Here is a 20,805-nt window from a genome sequence, read left to right on the forward strand (position 1 = left end):
CAATTCCGGGTCTGGATGCTGCCCCTTAGCTTTCCTATTCAAGGCTAGCTCTCTGCCACTTGAATTACAGCTACATTCTGGAGATGAGTCTTACAGACTTTTTTGCTGGTTTAGAACTATGATTCGTAGATTTTAGCCTCCTGAGTGGCTAGGATTATAGACCACTAAATATTTTATAATCTCATAATATTTTAAGCACTTATAAAGTTAGGATTTCTGGATTGCAGAATATCATTCATTTTGAGCAAAACAGAGTTTATACTTGTGGAATGTTACAGTCAGCAGTAACTCCATCTTTTCTCACCAGTGAAGTTTATTTTTTGAGTGTCGCATGCCAGGCTAGGTATACGGCAGGTAACAAAGACAAATCTCTTCACAAAGCTGACCTTCCACAATTTGCAGAATCACTAGTGGCAGCCCTTTTACAAAAAAAAAAAAAAAAAAAAAAAAAAAAAACGGTGGGCACCAGTGGTTCATGCCTATAATCCTAGCTATTCGGAAAGCTGAGATCTGTGGATTGTGGTTCAAAGCCAGCCCAGGTAGGAAAGTCCATGAGACTTGTTTCCAATTAACCACTAAAAAAGCCTTAAGTGGGACTGTGTCCCAAGTAGTAAAATCCCATCCTTGAGCTAAAAAGCTAAAGCAGTAGTAAGTGCCTAGGCCCTGAGTTCAAACCCCAGTACCAAAACACACACACACACACACACACACAATTATAACATGCCCAGTAATGACATACTCTCTGAGGTAGGTGGCAGGAAAGCTGGGCTCCATTGTAAGCACACCTATTCTCAAAAGTGCCTTCAACTCAGAGGCAGAACTCTTAGGATGGCCTCAGGTGCATGTTACTTAAAGATAGTTATACAATTAGAGTTTCAATATCTTCATTCTATTTTCTAACCATCATTTTCATATGTTTTCTCACTCTCTCTTGAATTTGTGGGATTACTATAGTTAATGCTGGAAAGCCCAGATGACATCTTCTGCTTCAAGTTCTGTCCAAGTGACCCTAATATCATTGCTGGAGGCTGTATAAATGGGCAGGTACTTATCCATTTTTTTTCACCATTTATTAATGCGAATTATGTTCTGTAAGAAGTTTTGATTTAGTAGTGTCTTGGACATAGGATTCATTTTAGCAAAGGAAAGTCATGCCAACTTTATGGTAGTCGCCCTCCAGAAACAAGGTTGTAAAAATGTGTTAGACATGATCCCAACACCCCAGGTATTCCTAGGGTAACCCAATGATGACAACTGAGTCAAATCTATTGGAGTTGCCACAGTAGAATCCCATTTTGTATCAGCTTTCATGGAAGAAGACAGTCTACCCACATTACTACTTTGTGAGGAGACCCCTTCTGAGATGTCCTTATGGTCAGAGGTCAGAAAATAATGAAATTCACAGGAAAACACACATGCAGCCTTGACTTTATGTATATATGATATCACATCTGCCTTTTTTGTCTTACCATTAAAAAAAAACCTGGGGCTTAAATTCAGATCCTGAGCTCTGTTCCTTAGTTTTTTTTCTGCTCAAGATGGTGCTCTACCATTTGAACCACTGCTTTTTACTGGTTAATTAGAGCCAAGTCTCATAGACTTTCCTGCTGGGTTGGCTTCAAACCATGATCCTCAGATCCCAGTCTGCTAAGTAGCTAGGATTGTAGGCAAGAGCCATGAGCACTTGGCTGTCTTGCATTTTTAAGTAATCTAATTTATATGAAATTCAGATCTTAGCCTCCAATATTCTGTTTACTAAGGAAGCAGAATAAAAAATGGTAATGCTACCATATAATATAATTTTAAATTCCTTATTATCCAGTGGGTTTGATGATCAAAAGGGCATATGATTCTCTGTGTGTGTGTGTATATAAAAACATCTATGTGGTTAACATTTAAATATGTGTATCTCCCTTGCCCATTTACCCAGAACTAACCCCCAAAAAGCAGAAAAACAAATTCTCTCACCATCTTGTTCAACATTAACTGAGGGTCACAATGATGAGCCACCCTATCCTCCAAGCCCTGAAAATTCTGAAATGCTTTTGTTATGCATGACAAAAATTATTCTTATTTCAGAATACTTTTGAAAATCATATGATGAAAATGAACTTGATGAACTAATGAACTTGATATTTTATATTAAGTTTTTGGTAAGTTGAAAGACTGTCATTAAAAGCTAATCTTCAGAGCTTCAGATTCTACTTTATCCGCCCCCCCCTTTCTTTTCTGCTCAGTCATGGGGCTTGAACTCAGGACCTGGGAGCTGTCCTTGAGCTTTATTGCTCAAGGCTAGTGCTCTACCACTTTGAGCCACAGCACTACCTGGTGGTTAAATGGAAATAAGAGTGGCAAAGCCTTTCTTGCTCAAGCTGCTTGAACCAAAATCATCAGACAGCAGTCTCCTGAGTAGGGAAGATTACACGTATGAACTACCAGTGTCCAGCTCCCCACTTATTTTTTAATAGTATGCAAAAATATAGGCTGACTATTACATTCAGTTCATATCATCACTTATCAACACCCCCGTCATTTCTTTTCAAATTGCCTATTTGTACTTAACTCTGGAGAACTTAATTCCGGAGAGTTCTTGGAAATTCTGATTTCCCCGGGGTGGAAAGCAGCTGCACCTGCAATCATACCCATGGTCAGAGAAGGAACTCCTCTCAATGGAAAGGACAGTACATGAAATTTCTCTTGGATTTTTAAATATACTAGCATTCATCAACAAAAGCCAAAAGCCCAAGTGCTGCAGGTAGGATTGTTTTTTTTTTTTTAATATATATTTGCTTTAAAAGTTGCTGGATTGAAAGTGGTGCTGTGGCTCAAGTGGTAGAGCACTCGCCTTGAGTTGAAGAGCTGAGGGACAGGGCCCAAGCCCAGAGTTCAAGCCCCATGACTGACCAAAAAAAAAAAAAAGTTGCTGAATTACTTAAGGTATAACTGGATTTGCTTATCCTGCATACCAATAATCTCCTAAAAAACCATTCAAGAGCTGATTTAGCCATGTCCTGGAAAATGTGGCAATAAAGCTCATTTCTGTTTTAGATCATCATGTGGGATATCACGGCACATGCAGAGCGCATAGAAAACATCAAGTCGGGCAGCAGCAGAAGTAAAAAAGTCTCACTCAAGGTTGGCTTCCTGTAACTTTTCACTTGCAAGTTTGGGGTTGTTTTTGTTTTTGTTTTCTATTCAGGTATTTATTGAAAAGTACATAATAGAGCTGTCAAGTTTAACATTCAGTGTAAGCCAAGTGCTAGTGGATCAAGTCTGTAATCCTAGCTACTCAAGAGGCTGATCTCTAAGAATCACAGTTCAAGAACAGACTGGAGGAGGAAAGGCCATGAGACTCTTATCTCCAATTAACCAGCAAAAAAAAAAAAAAAAAAAAAAAACAGAAGAAGAGCTGTGGCTCACGTGGTAGAATGCCAGCCCTGAGGGGGAGAGGAGGGAAGCTAAGAGGCCCAGTCCCAATACAACACAAAAGAAAAAAACAAAAACAAAAAAGAAGACAGACTCAGCACAAAAAGAAAAAGAAGAAAAGCCAGGCACTGATGGCTCAAGCCTGTAATCCTAGCTACTCAGGAGGCTGAGATCTGAGGATGGCGGTTCAAAGCCAGCCCAGGCAGGAAAGTCCATGAGACTCTTATTTCCATTTAACCACCAGCAAACCGGAAGTGGCACTGTAGCTTAGTGGTAAAGCACTCACCTTGAGCTGAAGAGTTCAGGGATAACACCCAGGCCCAGAGTTCAAGCTCCACAACCAACACACACACACACACACACACACACACACACACACACACACACACACACACACACACACACACACACACACACACACACACAAAGAAAAGAAAAAGAAGAAAAATCAAAATTATTTCCCAGGCCTTCCCATCTGCTTGTGAACATGGTCTAAATCATTTTTTTTGGTCAGTCATGGGGCGTGAACTCTGAACCTGAGCAATATCCCTGAGCTCTTCATCTCAAGTCTAGTGCTCTACCACTTAAGCCACAGTGCCACTTAAGGTCTTCTGGTGATTAATTGTAGATATGAGTCTCACAGACTTTCCTTCCTGGGTTGGCTTTGAACTGTGATTCTCAGATCTCAGTCTCCTGAGTAGCTAAGATTACAGGCGTGAGCCACCAGTGCCTCACTTACAAGTTGCATTCATATTAAGTTAAATGAAGGAGCCAAGTGACTTGTCTAAAGCCATGTTGTTGGAGGACAGAAAGACCTTGTGTCCAGGCTCTGCATCACCATCAGTGAGTCTGGACATGCCACCACACAGTACATCAGGAATTGGTTCTCATGTAGAAAATACAGGAGTTATCCTTCCTGACTAAAATGTACTATCACTTGAGCATGTGAAGTGTGAGCCTGTGGATACTGTCAGAGTACTTTGAGATGTTTCTCAGCTCCACATTCTATATTTATTCATCCTATGGGATGTTCTTTCCAACTCTAGGTCCTCAGCCTTAATAATGATAGGTCTCTTCCCAAAGAATATGATATGAGCTTCCATCCACCCATGGAAAAACTCCTGCAAGAATGTGATATCCCATAGGTCCTTTTAAATAATAATAATAATTATTATTATTATTATTATTATTATTATTTTCTTTCAGTTCAACATGTCAGTTTACAATGCATTGTGGTCAATGATTTTTAAGGAATGGATATAGTTGCTAGCTTTATCTGCTAACAACTCCATAAAAATTCCTATATTTGTCTCATCTATTAATAGTAAAAGCCTGAAAGAGCTTGCAGTTTTTAATAATAATGGAGAATGAAGTTATGGTATATCATCCATATATTGTGAACTTCAGAGATAAAAATCGGAGACTCAACTGAAAGGAAAAATGGATAATCCTATTATCCAAATATATGCAATATAAAAGGCACTCACATATGTTTTTCCTTGAACTGGTATAACTCCAAATTTTAATTAGAATGAGGAATGCAGTATGGTGAGCTCACTCATCAAATCTCTGAAACATAACCATGTGTTAACATTTCTGCAGCCTATGTTTCTCCTTGAACCAGAGAATAATAAAGAAGCAATGTATGTCAGACACTGCGCAGTCTCTTCCATCGAACATGGACATAGGAAGGTAATTACAGATATACACTGGCTGCCTGACACATTTGAGGTGAGTTTTAATGTGCTTTGTGTTTTATACTTTTCACCTACAGTACTGTAAAATCTCAGATCTCAACCAATAAATGTGCTTCCAGTCAGTAATTCATTTTCATATAAATTGCAAAATAACCAGAAACTAAGGATTAAAAAATGCTGGCAGATCAATATCAGGCCTGGGGATAACAAATGAAACCAGGGCTGGGGGGGCAGTATTATAGCACTTGCCTAGAGCATGTTGAGACCCTGTGTTCAAATTGGCTTTAAGGGATCAATGAGAATGTAATGAAAAAGAACATTTAAGCCGAACAGGGTGATACATACCTGTAAACCCAATTACAAGCCTGTAATTGGAAGATTGCATGTTCAAGGCTAGCCTCGGCTATATAGCAAGACTCCCCCCTCCAACCCCCACTAGAAAAAAGTAATGAAGCTAACTGATCATTCAAGTAGTAAGGTTTACAGTCACTAAAGCCATAGATGGTTTTAACATTGGTGCAATACAACAAAGGAGAAGGCGAGTGTTGAATATGTAGACATAAAGTGCAGTTATTGTATTCCTTTACATTTCAGCTTTTAAATTTGTGATCTTAGGCAGTAGGGGCAGGCATCCCTAGGATCGATGATCCACAGTCATATGCAGTTTTGCCAAGATAGTTTTGAACTGAACATGCCAAGAAACTACTGAGTGAAAACTAGCTACGGGGTAAGGCACCCCTCGGACACCGTAGACTATTTGCACTTGCTTCTAAGTTCACAAAGTCAGTACATTCTCCAAGTATTTTCTCTCCAGGACACAAAGGGTTTGAGAGATGAAAGCATCAAGGGACAGAGCCCAGGCCCAGAGTTCAAGCCCCATGACCAACAGAGAGAGAGAGAGAGAGACAGAGACAGAAAGAGAGATGAAAGGATCAAAGAACATTAGGAGAAAATAGTCATGAGGGTTATTATAGCTCTTTAATAATTTAATATTATTAAAATGGATATGGAGCAACAATATGTTAAAAGTCATAATGGGGCCAGGTGCCTGGTGGCTAACACCTGTACTCATTTTTCCTAATAGGTTAACAGAATGGGGTCTGTCTTTGAGAATCGCAGTGGAATCTGTTGTCAGCTTATCACCTGCTCAGCAGACTGGTATGTGATATTCAAACATTTCCTGAAATGCATTAATACAATGTGTTCCTTTTTCTTAGAGGCTACTAAAAATAATATTTATTACATGAATTAGACCTAACATAACAGGACAGAATGTTATAGATTAGTTTGTGTATTAAAAAAATTATCTTATTTTATATTGTGCTAGTCTTGGGGCTTAAACTCAGAGCCTGGTTTCTACCCCTGAACTTTTGGGCTCAAGGCTAGCACTCTACCACTTAAGACACAGGTTCACTTCCAGAGTTTTGATGGTTAATTGAAGATAAAGAGTCTCACAGGCTTTCTTGCCTGGTCTGGCTTTCAACCACAACCCTCAGATCTCAACCACCTGTAGCTAGGATTACAGGCGTAAGCCATTAGCACCCACACACACAACAAAAGCTTTTGATAAGGACAATTTTTGTACTAACTGAGTTGATAAAGGATACAGTGTTAGCCATAGTTATTTTCTGTTTTATATATTGGACATTATAAATTCACTGTATGTGTTGTTTACATTCAACTTTATCTCAATTATGAAGATTTTTCACATTTAGGTTTTTACATTTTTATTGCACATTATAAAATGGTTTATACCATTTTATAACATGTTGAAGAGTTTTCATTTAGATGAAACTGAAGTTTCATAGAACTATGAATTAGTAATGATGTAGGAAATATGGACACTAATATATTTATCTAAACTCCAAAATATTAGAGAAAATACTAATAAAAACAGTTTTGAATAATAAAATTTCAGGCCCTAGGAGGGAAAACAGGAAGTGTAAGGAAACTGAATGTGGTTTGCTACAGGGGTGGGAAATGATATTTAAAAAGGTCTGCAAGCCGGGCACTGGTGGCTCACCCCTGTAATCCTAGCTACTCAGGAGCTGAGATCAGAGGATCACGGTTCAAAGCCAGCCCACGAAGGAAAGTCCGTGAGACTCTTATCTCCAATAAACCACTCAGAAAACCGGAAGTGGTGCTGTGGCTCAACTGGTAGAGCACTAGCCTTGAGCTGAAATGCTGAGGGACAGCGTTTAGGCACAAAGTTCAACCCTCACAACTGACAAAAAAAAAAAAGGGGGGGTCCACAGAAGGGCTGGGAAGGTGGCTAAGTAGTTATCAGTAGTTAGACTGCTTGCCTTGCATGCATGAGGCCCTAGGTTCGATTCCTCAGCACCACATAAGTAGAAAAAGCCGGAAGTGGCACTGTGGCTTAAGTGGTAGAGCACTAGCCTTGAGCTGAAGAGCTGAGGGACAGTGCCCAGGCCCAGAGTTCAGGCCCCACAATCGACTAATCATAATCATAATCATAATCATAATAAATAAAAAGATCCACAGAAAACACCGAGGCTGACATATGAAGATCAGTTGGTGGTTGAGAAGGTGGTGTTTGCAGCTCATCTTTCTGTCATACAAAGCGGCAAGGGAACATTCTAGAACATGTGGGGCTCTGACAAGTTGTGGCTAGGTGATGAGATGGCCAGTAGAGCAAGAGGTTGGGCTCGATATGAACAAAGACCACACCAGGTAAGGACTTCAAGATTATTCTGAGAGACTGGGAGCTGCGCAGTGCTTTAGTGCTTTAGCTGAGGAGAAATGCTACACAATTTACGAGCTGTAAGTTTCTTCTTGAAGCCTTGTGGAAGGCTGAACATCCACGGGAAGAATGGAAAGCAGACAACAACCAGAAAGTTGTTGCTTAAGTCCTGGGAGTAGGCGGTGCTTCTGTCCATTAGCTTTTCTACTTACTACACTCTTCAAAGGTGCTGTTTCTCTCCAGGAGAAAGCTCCCCAGCCCACTCCTGCCTTTATATCTTACAGTTATCAAATAATAAATTTTAATTTTTTTCAGTATAGGGTTTGAACTCAGAGCTTCACACTTGCTAAGCTAGTGCTCTGCTACTTGTGCCATGCCTCCATTCTGGATTTTTGATGATTATTTTGGAGACGGAGTCTCGTGGACTTTTCTGGCCAGGCTAGTTTTGAGTCATGAGCCTGTAGATCTAAGCCTTCTGAGTAGATTTAATTACATAAGCACCAGCACTTTACTAAATTGCTTTACTTACTTATTTTATTTTCTGTATCTTTCTAATAAATTGTTAGTTTTCTGTGTTTTTTTTTCCTTTGCTGTGTTATTTGATGATTATTCTTACCACCTATAACAGAATAGGTACCTAATTTATTTGTTAAATAAACAAGAAATAAATTTACACACACACACACACACACACACAGTTTTGGTACTATTCATAATAGCCAAGGAGTCAGCCAAGGTGCCTATTAACAGTTCAATGGGTAAAGGATGTGTCGTATATCTATCTATACAATTATTATTGAGCCATAAAGAACAAAGTGTGTCACTTGCATCATAGGTGGAACTGAATCATTATGTAAGTGAGATAAGCCACATTCAGAAAGACAAATATTGCATGTTTTCTCTCATATGCAGAATCTAGATTTTTTATTTTATTGTGAAAATACTGTACAGTGGGGTTACAATTACATGGGCAAGATAATGAGTACATTTCTTATCAAGCATTGTAGCCTCCTCCTTTTTTATCCCTTCCCATCCCTTCCCATCCTCCCCCCCGCACTCCCACCCAATCCTCCTCCCCCCCCCCACCAAAGTTGTAAAGTTCCTTTTCGACATAACGACTTGTACATCTCATTGTTGCAATGGGTCCACCTGTAACTCTGTTTAAACGATTTGCTTTTTCCCTTCCCCTCCACAAATTATACCAACATCAAATACAGTGAGAAGCAGGGGTTATACTGTGGGTGAGGGACATACAATGCAACAAAGAAATAATCTTATAAATGTGTTAGAAACAATCGCAAGAAAGAAAAAAACATTTGAATACATATCTTAGGGTTCATTTTCCTAACATCACCTTATCTGACCTTTTCTGCTTGACTCAGACATATACTAGATATTGCAAATAAGGGAAATCATGGGACCTATGTTTCTTTGGGCTTCGCTTACTTCACTTAATATAATTTTTCAAGCCTTTCCATTTCCTAACAAATGGGGCAATGTCATTCTTTCTGAAGGAGGCATGGAATTCCATTGTGTATATATACCACATTTTCTTGATCCATTCATCTACTGAGGGGCATCTGGGTTGTTTCCATATCTTAGCTATGGTAAATAATGCTGCAATAAACATAGTTGAGCCAGTAGCTTTAGTGTGGTCTTGTTTGTGATCATTTGGGTAAATGCCCAAAAGTGGGATTGCTGGGTCATAGGGGAGCTCTATGTGGAGTCTTTTGAGGAACCTCCATACTGCTTTCCAAAGTGGTAGATTTTTTTTGAAATTAAAAGACATGAAAGTAGTAAGGGACTACTTGAGAAAATGAAGGGGACTCACACAGCAGGAGGGGAAAAGAAAACAGCAGAGGGAAGTATGGAGTTGAGTATAATCAAAGGAAAGAGCGTACAAGTGTGAAAATGTCATATAGAACACGTTTTGTGCAATAAAAAAAAACTTTTGAATTTTTTTTTATTAAACAGCTTTGACCCTAATAGAAATAATCACAGCTTAAGCCAAAGAGACAGATAGCAGCATGAGCAGCATGGAATTACAGGAGAAGCCCTACATGACTAGCATAGACATAAGCCAGAGAGACCTAATTAATACATTAAACTATATACTTTAAATGGGTAGGTTTTGTAGTATATAATTATGTTATAATAAATCTCTTGCACTTAAAAAAGATTATGTCAGTCTGCAAGTTCAATGCTCATAGATGGTATTAAATGTTCTAATTCTCTAAAATACATGCAAAAAGATGCTCTTTCATAAAAATCTTAATTTCAAAGACATTGTAACATAGCTTTGTTAATGTGTAGTAGCATAAATGTACTTGTACTTACTTGTACTGAAGAAAACAATCAAAACTTTCTTTAAGCACAATATGTTTCTGGGACATTAGACCAATGAAACCTACCACGACCACCCAGCCAACAGAGAAAAAGAAAGAAGAAAGTATAGAAATTCCATTTGATGTGCCACCTACTTTTTTACATCTTGATCTTTCCTGGAAACCCCTTGCTAGGGTAAGTAAAATGAATTCATTCCAGCCTTCTTGCTCACGTGCACTATGCATCGAACATAAATAGCCACACATATATACCACCTTACAGTTTATTCAATGAATAAATTTCTTAGTGGAGGATTTATTTTGATACTGCCCAGACCAAACCAGAAATCAAAATCATTGTGAACTTGAGATTGATCTTATACATATAAGCAAGCCAAATTTTACAATTGGTTTGTATAATTATTCAATTACACTTTGGTTATTTGAAAATTGATTTGTGCTCAGGTTAGCCCAGAAAAATTGGTCTTTCTTTTTTCTGTACATTTTATTTATCAAGAGTAAGAAATTACGTCTGACCAAATAGAACTGAAAATGTGAAGAACTGAGAATTTGTCTTTATCTTGAATCACAGAACTTGAAGAAAAGCAAATTACCTTTAGAGAACCATTTGGTTAAGAATAGAATGTATGTAGAATGTGAATAGGTTTTTTTCTTTTGAATGTTGAACTTTAATTCCAAATGTAACACTTTTCTTTCCTGTGAATTTATAGTATCATACTAGGATAAATTACATAGTTGCTCATCAAAATAAGTATTTGCAGAAAGAGCACTAAGAATATTTCTAAAGTAGCTGGGAAAGAATTTTAAAAAGGGATATTAAAATTTTTCTGGGGTAATATTTACTGAGTTATGAATAAGTAAAATGAATAAACAAAAACATTTAAGAATTATTGCATAGGCCTGGTGCCAGTAGCTCATGTCTGTAATCCTAGCTGAGAAAGTGAGATCTAAGGATTGTGGTTCTAAGCCAGCCTGGGCAGGAAAGTCCATGAGCCTCTCATCTCCAATTAACCACAAAAACCCGGAAATGGTGCTGTGGCTCAAATGATACAGTACTAGCCTTGAGCAAAAGAAGCTCGAGGACAGTGCCCAAGACTTGAGTTCAAGCCCAAGGCCAGCAAAACAAAACAAAACAAAAGAACCTATTAGGATATCTTATGGAATCTAATTGAATATAAGACTATTGCAGAAAGAAAACATCACATGAGACTTTGGGATTTATGAATATGCCCCAGAACATTTCCTGTGGCGACAGGATTTTAGAAATATGAGTTAGTGCTTCCCTGGGAAACTAACAGGGAAGTGGGGGAAGGATGGAGAGGACTGTGGGCTTCCTACAATCTGGGAGCAGAAAAGACAGGCAATAATAAGTCTTAAAAGGGAAAGTTACAGATATATCTTTTCTGTTCTTCCAAAAGATAAAATTATCTAAGGGTGAAACAAATTTAGACCACTGCCCAACCAAGGTCAGCATGAACGAAGACCATATTCTTTTCAGAACACAAGGTAACCAACCGCCTGTTGTAAAAGGCACCTAATAGTTTAAGTACTGTGTCTATATCCAAGGTGAGTCACTTGCTAAAAGAGTCTAATTCATAAAAGGAATACAGAAAATCAGTATCTCTAAGATGGAACTTTATAATGGTTATAATAACGATAGCCAATACATTAAAACTGCTTATATATTCAAAAAATGTAACAAAATTCAATTTTACATTTATTGAGCACATATGTATGTATGTGATATATACATGTATATAACCTACGCATATCATATAACACATATGCCTACTTTTTGTGTGCCAGTACTCAGGCTTGAACTCAGGGGATCAAGCTCTTGCTTGGCTTTTGCACTTAAGGCTGGCACTCTACCACTTGAGCCACACTTCTACTTCCAGCTCTTTAGAGTGCCTGCCTGAGTTCATTCAACACGTATTTATTAAATTCCTGCAAATCCTACGCTCTGAAGGATACAGCTGTGAAGAAGCAAAGTCCCTACTTTCAAGGAGCTAATATTTTGGTACCACAGACACTAAGATATGTAAAGTATATATTTACATACATTCAAGAGGGATCGACAAAAAATAAGCAGCTGGCAGCATGTCATCTAGTAGGAATACACTCCATCAAATGAATGCTAATCTTGTTGGACAACATGACTTTCTGAATGTTTACTAAAGAAAGTCACTTTGTCTCAGTCAGTTCATAAGATGAGTAGACATGCTTTTAGATTTCCACAAACACTAAAACTTTTTTAATACGTTTTTTATTGTGAAAATACTGTACGGAGGGGTCACAGTTACATGAGCAAGGTAATGAGTGCATTTCTTATCAAGCATTGTTGCCTACCATACCTTTGTTTTTCCCCTACCATCCCTTCCCTCCCACCTCCACAACTACACTCCCCCACCCCGACCCCACCCCCACCCCCAGCTTCCTTCCACCCCCTGCCTAAATTGTAAAGCTCCTTTTTCAACATAGTGTCTTGTACATCTCATTGTTACAATGGGTCAACCTGTATCCCTATTTAACATTTTGTTTTTTCCCTTCCCCTCCCCGAATTATACCTATATCAAATGCAGTGAAAACAGGGGTTATACCATGGGGGAGAAAAACACAAAGTAACAACCAAAAAATCACCTGGTATCTTATAAATAAGTTAGAAACAATAGCAAGAAAGAAAAACCACTTGTGTCCCTATCTTGGGGTTCTAAAGACACCAGCAAGCAGTTTCGTTCATACTGCAAACGATTGCTTTGTCGCCATCTAGTGTCAGAGGGCCACTCATCCCTTTTCTGCCATTTTAGGACCATGAATTTAGTGTCCTCATGAAGTACTCCAGAACTTTAAGAAACATTTGTTTTAAGGAGGAGGTCTTTGCTCTAAGTCATTTCAGAATTTTCCTTTTGGAATAGCCTTCAGGGCCATTTATATATTCTTTTTTTAGCAATGCAGAACCGTGGGTGAGTATGTATATTCTGAAGTTGATGATCTGGTTTGAAGTCTCAAAGACACTTGCAGTTTCTCACTCTGAATAATTATGTCTTCCTTTACAACATATCTTACATTTGTAATTTTTCATTATCTGTGCTAAGTGTATAGATTAGGTTCTTGTCTTCCCTTGTTAAACCAGAATTCACCAAAGTTTCTGGTCTTGAACCTCTTGAGTAGACATTTTTAGTATAAATTTCTAATGTCCATATATTTATAGCTTATTTATGTGCACTATTCCACTACTGTATTTACTTACATTATCCTAAAAATAGAAAAACAAACATTGAAACGAACACAAATTCTTATTTTATTAATGATTTTAGCTTTATATACTAAATACATAAATTTCGTTTGCTTTTCCTAGATGTATTGTAAGTAACATCTTTTCATAAGAATAATATGATTGAATGTGTTTAGGTATTCACTGAAAACTTAACTTACACTTTATAAGACTGTTATTTATAGATCTTGTTCCTTTAAAAAGCTACATGTTTGGCTGGTTTTGCTACTTGTTTTTAATGTCTTTTCCTGGGCACTGTCCCTGAGCTTTCTCACTCTAGGCTAGTACTCTGAGCCACAGGTCCACTTCCAGTTTTCTGGTGGTTAAATTGAGATAAGAATCTCACAGGCCTTTTCTGCCCAGGCTGGCTTTGAACCCTCATCCTCAGATCTCAGCCTCCTGAGTAGCACTAGTTGACAAAACCAAATAAATTATAACAATCATTTTTGCTTTTTTCCAGGATCATGTTAAAAGGTTTTTTTTTAGTGAAACATATATTATTAATATTGTAAAAGTATTTTTATCTTGTTTGAGTTTTCGTTTGTCTGTTTTGGGCAGATGAGTATTATTCTGGCATTTTTCCAGAGGTAATGTATAGGGAAAATACCAATGTTTTAGTAGTGGTTATCCTGGGAGCTATAACATTTTATTTCTTTTTATTTTATTGCCTGCACCAAAGCTTGTACTGAGAGCCTAGAGCTTTCATTCAGCTTGCTTGCATGGCTGGTGCGCTACCAGTTGAGCCACACCTCTAAACCTGGCTTTTTGCTAGTTTATTGTAGAAGGAGTCTAGAGGACTTTTTTGTCTGAGTTGGTTTCAAATGGTGATTATCCCAATCTTAGCCTCTGGAATGGCTTAGACTACAGGAGTGAACCACTACTGCCTGGTCATTTGTGCTTTTTTACTCATGCTTTTCTTTAATTTTTATTATGTATAAGTAGCTGTAGAAAAGGGTTTCCTTTCAATATGTCAGTCTCTAAGAACAATTCATCTTGATCAATGTCACCCATTTCCTTGCTCTCCTCCATCTCTCCCAACCCCACCCATTTCCTCAATTTACCTAGTTCCATTTTTACATATGTTCATTGAATATTATGAAAAAACAAAGAGACAGCATCCAAGCCCTGAGTTCAAGCCCCAATATCAAAACATACACACACACACACACACACATACACACACACACACACACACACACACACACACACACACAATCCATTTAGTCATGCTTTTTTCTGTTTTCCAAAGCTTAAATAAGTAATATTTATTAACTTTAGGTCATAAAACCTTTCATTTTGAAATTAGGTGACACCAAGCCAGGCACCAGTGGCTCACACCTGTAATTCTAGGTACTTAGGAGGCCGAGATCTCAGGATCATAGTTCTAAGCCAGCCTGGATAGGAAAGTTGGTGAGACCCTTATCTCCAATTAAGCACCAGAAAAGCCAGAGCTGTGGCTCAAGGGTAGAGTGCTATCCTTGAGCAAAATTCTCAGGGACAGTGCCCAGGCTCTGAGTTCAAGCCCCAGGAACAATATAATAATAATAATAATAATAATAATAATAATAATAATAATAATAATAATAATAATAATAATGTGACATTAAATATTTGTAAATCAACAAATTCCTGATGGTGCTTGCATTCCTACACCCAGATTAACTGTGCTCCTGTGCTATTTGTGTGGTTAGCTAAAATATGGTTTACAGTAGATTTGAAAAGAAGGGTTCTCCTGCTAGGTTGAAGCCTAAAAATGCTTGGCTCTAAGCCAGCCACACTGGGAAAGAAAAGATTGGGATAGGTGTGTGTGTGTGTGTGTGTGTGTGTGTGTGTGTGTGTGTGTGTGTGTGTGTGTGTGTGTGTGTGTGTGTGTGTGTGTGTGTGTGTGTGGCGAAGGGACAGAAAGTATAACATATATAATCTATAATTTATATTTTACCATAAATATTATGCTTCCTTTATCTAAACCCTTCTGAAAGACAAAGGATTAGTCCAGCCTAAAATAACGAAGATAGAAGAAACAAAGCCATACCAAAATCTAGAAGCAGGATTGGCCAATATTCTCAAGCCAATAGACGAATTCTGCACAAAATTCTTTGTGGGAACAGAGGTAAACAGAATTATCTGCTTCTAAAGTCCATACTTCCTTACATGAAAATATATAGTTAAAACATCTGTTGTTCATGTTTGCTCCTTGGAAGTTTTACAAAACTTGCACTTAAGAGTTTTAACCACAATACTTTATAGATTCACAGTTCTCTTTTCTTGTATGTTTTTTATTGTAAAAATGCTGTACAGAGGGGTTACAGTTACAAGAGCAAGGTAATGAGTACATTTCCTATTGAGTACTGTTGCCTCCTCCTTTGTTTTCCCCTACCATCCTTTCCCTCCCACCTCCACAACTACACCCCGCCTCCCGCCGAAGTTGTAAAGTTCGTTTTCAACATAGTGCGCACATGGTTCTTTAACAAATATGGGAAAAGCTATAAACTTAGTGATACTTTGTATTAATAATCTATAGGCCAACCTGAAACTATTTATCAAATAAATTAATTGTGAAAGAATCCTAAATATTAAAGATATTTTGTTTGGTTAGGCTAATACCTAAGACGAATACCAACTTTAGGCTAATCAACTAACACCTAAGGTAAAAGTATCAACCTTAATCTAGTATCAACTTGTAGAATGACAGTAAAATCTCACTCAATTTGAAAGACAAATAACAATTAGATATAATAATGATAATGATGGCCATTTTTCATCTTATATGATTGGACATTGCTCTGTATCAGGGTCTATGCCACTTTATCTCCCAAATCAATCATACCACATTTAACCTCAAGTAATCCTGTGAGGTTGATATTATTATTGCTCCATTTTACAGACGAAGAAAATAAGGCTTAGAACTTCATCCACAGTCATAGGGAAAGGGGTTTTCTCCTAGCCAAGACACCAGGAAAGATGTCCTAGCTCAATCTCATAAAATGCAATTTTTATTCCCTTTGCTATTCTGAGCTTGATCAATGCCACTGCTCTGGAGAGCATAAGACCTCCCAGGCCCAAGGCCCAGCCCTGGTACCAGAGACACACAGCACGATCCCTTCATCCTCAAGGCACAGTCTTCCCAAATAAAAGAACAAAACATTTAACAGCATGATAAATGGCAACACTGGCATGGTAGGACAGGAAGTGGGAGGCTGGGAAAATTGACCCTTGGGCTGACTGAACACTCAAAGTTGAACTGAGACTAGAAAAGTCAGAGGGAGAGAAGAGTTACGAGCAGAACTAATAGCTTCAACAACAGTTTGGAATTATTAAAGTCCAAGTATTTGTCTAAAGATAATGGAAGAGCCCAGTGCAAAGCACAAGATATGCCTAGATTACTGAGTTACAGGCCCATACAGAAGACCCTTTGCTACTTGGTAATTAGAATTTCATGCAGTAAACAATGGGACACTACCAACTTGCATTTCACAATGAGGTGGGTTTTTTTTCATTTTTATTGTGAAAATACTGTACAGAGGGGTTACAATTACATGGGCAAGATAATGAGTACATTTCTTTTTTTAATTTTTATTCATTTTTTATTATGGAAATACTGTACAGAGGGGTTACAATTACATGGGCAAGATAATGAATACATTTCTTTTTTTATGAATACATTTCTTTTTTATTGTGAAAATACTGTACAGAGGGGTTACAATTACATGGGCAAGATAGTGAGTACATTTCTTATCAAGGATTGTAGCCTCCTCCTTTGTTTACCCTTCCCATCCCTTCCCATCCTCCCTCCCCTCCACCTAATCCTCCCCCCCCAAGTTGTAAAGTTCGTTTTTGACATGACAACTTGTACTTCTCATTGTTGCAACAGGTCCACCTGTATCCTTATTTAAACGACTTGTTTTTCCCCTTCCCCTCCACAAATTATACTGACATCAAACACAGTGAAAGCAGGGGTTATACTGTGGGGGAGGGACATACAAAGCAACAAAGAAATAATCTTATAATTGCATTAGAAACAAATGCATGAAAGAAACGAAAACATTAAAATACATATCTTAGGGTTCATTTTCCTAACATCACTTTATCTGACCTTTTCTGCTTGACTCAGACATATACTAGATATTGCAAATAAGGGAAATCATGGGACCTATGTTTCTTTGGGCTTCGCTTACTTCACTTAATATAATTTTTTCCAAGTCTTTCCATTTCCTAACAAATGGGGCAATGTCATTCTTTCTGATGGAGGCATAGAATTCCATTGTGTATATATACCACATTTTCTTGATCCATTCATCTACTGAGGGGCATCTGGGTTGGTTCCAGATCTTACTATGGTAAATAATGCTGCAATAAACATAGTTGTGCTGGTAGCTTTAGTGTGGTCTTGTTTGTAAACATTTGGGTAAATGCCCAAAAGTGGGACTGCTAGGTCATAGGGGAGCTCTATGTAGAGTCTTTTGAGGAACCTCCATACTACTTTCCAAAGTGGTTGAACAAGTTTACACTCCCACCAACAATGCAGTAAGGTTCCCTTCTGTCCACATCCCCTCCAGCATCTGTTGTTATTAGAGTTCTTGATATTTGCCATTCTAACTGGGGTGAGGTGGTATCTCAATGTTGTTTTGATTTGCATTTCTTTTATGGCTAGGGAGGTTGAGCATTTCTTCATGTGTTTATTGGCCATCCTTCTTTCTTCTTCAGAGAAGTTTCTCTTTAAGTCTTTAGCCCACTTATTTGTTGGGCAGTTGTTTCTTCGAGGATTTGTTGTTGGGGGATTTAATTTTTTGAGTTCCAAGCATATTTTAGATATGAGACCCTTGTCCGTTGTATGGCTAGTGAAGATCTTCTCCCAATCCGTGGGCTTTCTATTGATCTTGCTAGCTATGTCCTTTGCCATGCAGAAGCTCTGCAGCTTCATGCAATCCCATTTGTCCAACCTTTCTTTGATTTGTTGTGTTTCTGGGTCTCTATTAAGAAAATTTCGGCCTGTGCCAAGGAGACATAGGGTTTCTCCTATTCCATCCTGTAATGTTTTCAGAGTGTCTGCTTTGACTCCAAGGTCTTTGATCCATTTGCAGTTGATTCTGGTGCAGGGTGATATATAAGGATCTAGCTTTAGTTTTCTACAAGTAGTTAACCAATTTTGCCAGCACCATTTACTGAAGAGGCTGTCTTTCTTCCATTCTATTTTTTTAGCTCCCTTATCAAAGATTAGATGGCTATAGGTCTGTAGGTTCATTTCTGGGTTTTCAATTCTATTCCATTGGTCCTGAGGTCTGTTTGTGTGCTAGTACCATGCTGTTTTGATTACTATGGCTTTATAGTAGAGTTTGAAATTTGGTATTGATATTCCTCCAGCAGTGTTCTTTCTGTTGAGGAGCGTTTTTGCTATTCGGGGTCTTTTATTGTTCCATATGAATTTTTGGATTGCCTCTTCTATTTCCTTGAAGAATAATGTTGGAATTTTGATAGGTATCGCATTAAATTTGTAGATAGCCTTAGGAAGTATTACCATTTTCACGATGTTAATCTTTCCAATCCAGGAGCATGGGAGTTTTTCCCATTTTCTAAGTTCTGTTTTGACTTCCTTTTTCAAGTTTTTAAAGTTTTCATCATAGAGGTCCTTCACTTCTTTGGTTAAGTTAATTCCTAGGTATTTTTTTTTTTGTGGGGCTATTACAAATGGAGTTGCTTTCCTAATTTCAGCCCCACTTTTCACAATGAGGTATTTTGACTATTTTTCAATGCACATAAAATACTACGTCCTCCTCCTCCTCCTCCTCTTTCTTCTTCTTTCTTCTTCTACCTTTTTCTTCTCCTTTCCCTCCTTTTTTCTCTTTTGGTGCCAGTACTGGAGCTTGAACTCAGGGCCTCATCCTTGCTTGGCTTTTTTGCTCAAGGCTGGTGCTTGAGCCATACCTCTGTTTCCAGCTTTTTTTCTGGTTAATTGGAGATAAGAGACTGACAGTGTTTTCTACCTGGATGGGCTTCAAACTACATACAATCCTCATATCTCAGCCTCCTGAGTAGTAGGGTTGCAGGTATGAACCACCAATGCCCAGTCATAAAAGTATTATGTATAAGTACACCACTCTGGGGAATAAAGTGCATGCTAATTGTTATGCAGGTATTCTCATCATCCGGCACCAGAACTTTCTATTATCTTGACTGGCACCACTCCTTTATTCTCTCTCTTCCCTAGCTGGTGGCATCACCACTGAGCTCATCCTTCACTGTTCATGAATCAGTGTTTTCTTATCTCCCTCTCTAAGGTTCACCGAAAGGAGACCATCAGACGGATCTGAGACCATCAGAATCATGTTTTCTCTTATCGAGCAGTGGGGGTGAGGAGGGGGATGGGAGGCGGTAGAGAGAATTGGACTCTGCTGCTGAGTGACTTTGAGTCAGCCCTTTAACCCTCCGTGTTCTCTTTATTACGATGGGGGTGTGGGGCTGCTTCCTCTCCCGCCTTTGTGGTTCAGTGGTCCCTGTTAGGATCCTTCCCGGCTAAACGTTCCGTCTCTAACCCTTTTGCCTGACTTTCTTCTGTTGCTTTACACCAGATCTTTCTGCTTCCTCTTGCCTTGAAATGATCATAAGGCAGAAATAGACTATATAGCACGTGTTTACTTGAGATTAAGTTTTATCTTTCCTGTTCTCAGCTTTAAAAGGTAATTACTATCACAGTACACAAGCGTTCTCAGGCTTCCTCTGATCCTACAAGTCTTTATCGATAAAGTCCTGACTTTCGTTCCATGGTGCAAACACACCTCTGAATGAGATGAAGCAGGTCCCTCTGGTACATCAGCACTTGGAAAAGCCATAACTGGGGCCCTTGCCTAACCGTGGCCTATCTCCCCAGCCAGCCATGTACTCCTCATCACTCATTTTTTTATTCATTATAAAATCAAGTAATGTTTCTGAGACTTTTCTCCTCCTGTTATATTAGATTGTCATGTGATTAAATTGGCCTGTTGCTTTATATTGTTGTGTTACAATAAGTCTCAGAGAAAAGACATGAGAGCTTTCATCTCTGAAGTTGTCAATTGTATTCACTTGAAAACTAATATTTCCAGGAAGGCGAAGTGATGTATACAGACTGGAGATTGGAAAGAGATCCTGATACTGGTCGATTGATATGTAAGTCTTGTGAATTAAGTATGTAAGTATTGTTAATAAAATGTTCTGCCAGGTGCTGGTGGCTCATGCCTAAAATCCTAGCTACTCATGAGGCAGAGATCTGGGGATTGTGGTTCAAAGCCAGCCCATGAAGGAGAGTCTGGTGAGATTCTCATCTCCGCTTAACCACCAGAAAACTGGAAGTGGTGCTGTGGATCAAAGTGGTAGAACACTAGCTTT

The 20,805-nt window shown here is 38.4% G+C and overlaps 1 protein-coding gene across 3 annotated transcripts in view; it reads left to right on the forward strand.

Annotated features, from left to right (window-relative positions):
* The window catches only part of Dnai3 (dynein axonemal intermediate chain 3), a 57,026-nt gene that overhangs the window by 25,141 nt on the left and 11,080 nt on the right, over positions 1-20,805 (forward strand). For 2 of the 3 annotated variants that reach the window (XM_070007481.1, XM_070007483.1), the window contains exons 11-18: positions 955-1,044; positions 3,049-3,135; positions 5,029-5,157; positions 6,208-6,281; positions 10,197-10,344; positions 11,588-11,675; positions 15,423-15,553; positions 20,523-20,586. In XM_070007481.1, coding sequence (XP_069863582.1) covers positions 955-1,044; positions 3,049-3,135; positions 5,029-5,157; positions 6,208-6,281; positions 10,197-10,344; positions 11,588-11,675; positions 15,423-15,553; positions 20,523-20,586 — 811 coding nt within the window. The remainder of the gene's footprint in view (positions 1-954; positions 1,045-3,048; positions 3,136-5,028; positions 5,158-6,207; positions 6,282-10,196; positions 10,345-11,587; positions 11,676-15,422; positions 15,554-20,522; positions 20,587-20,805) is intronic. The other variant, XM_070007482.1, reaches the window with a different exon arrangement.

This window comes from Dipodomys merriami, unplaced genomic scaffold (genome assembly GCF_024711535.1).
Source record: "Dipodomys merriami isolate MVZ:Mamm:240054 unplaced genomic scaffold, mDipMer1.0.p SCAF_7, whole genome shotgun sequence".
Lineage (NCBI taxonomy): Eukaryota > Metazoa > Chordata > Mammalia > Rodentia > Heteromyidae > Dipodomys > Dipodomys merriami.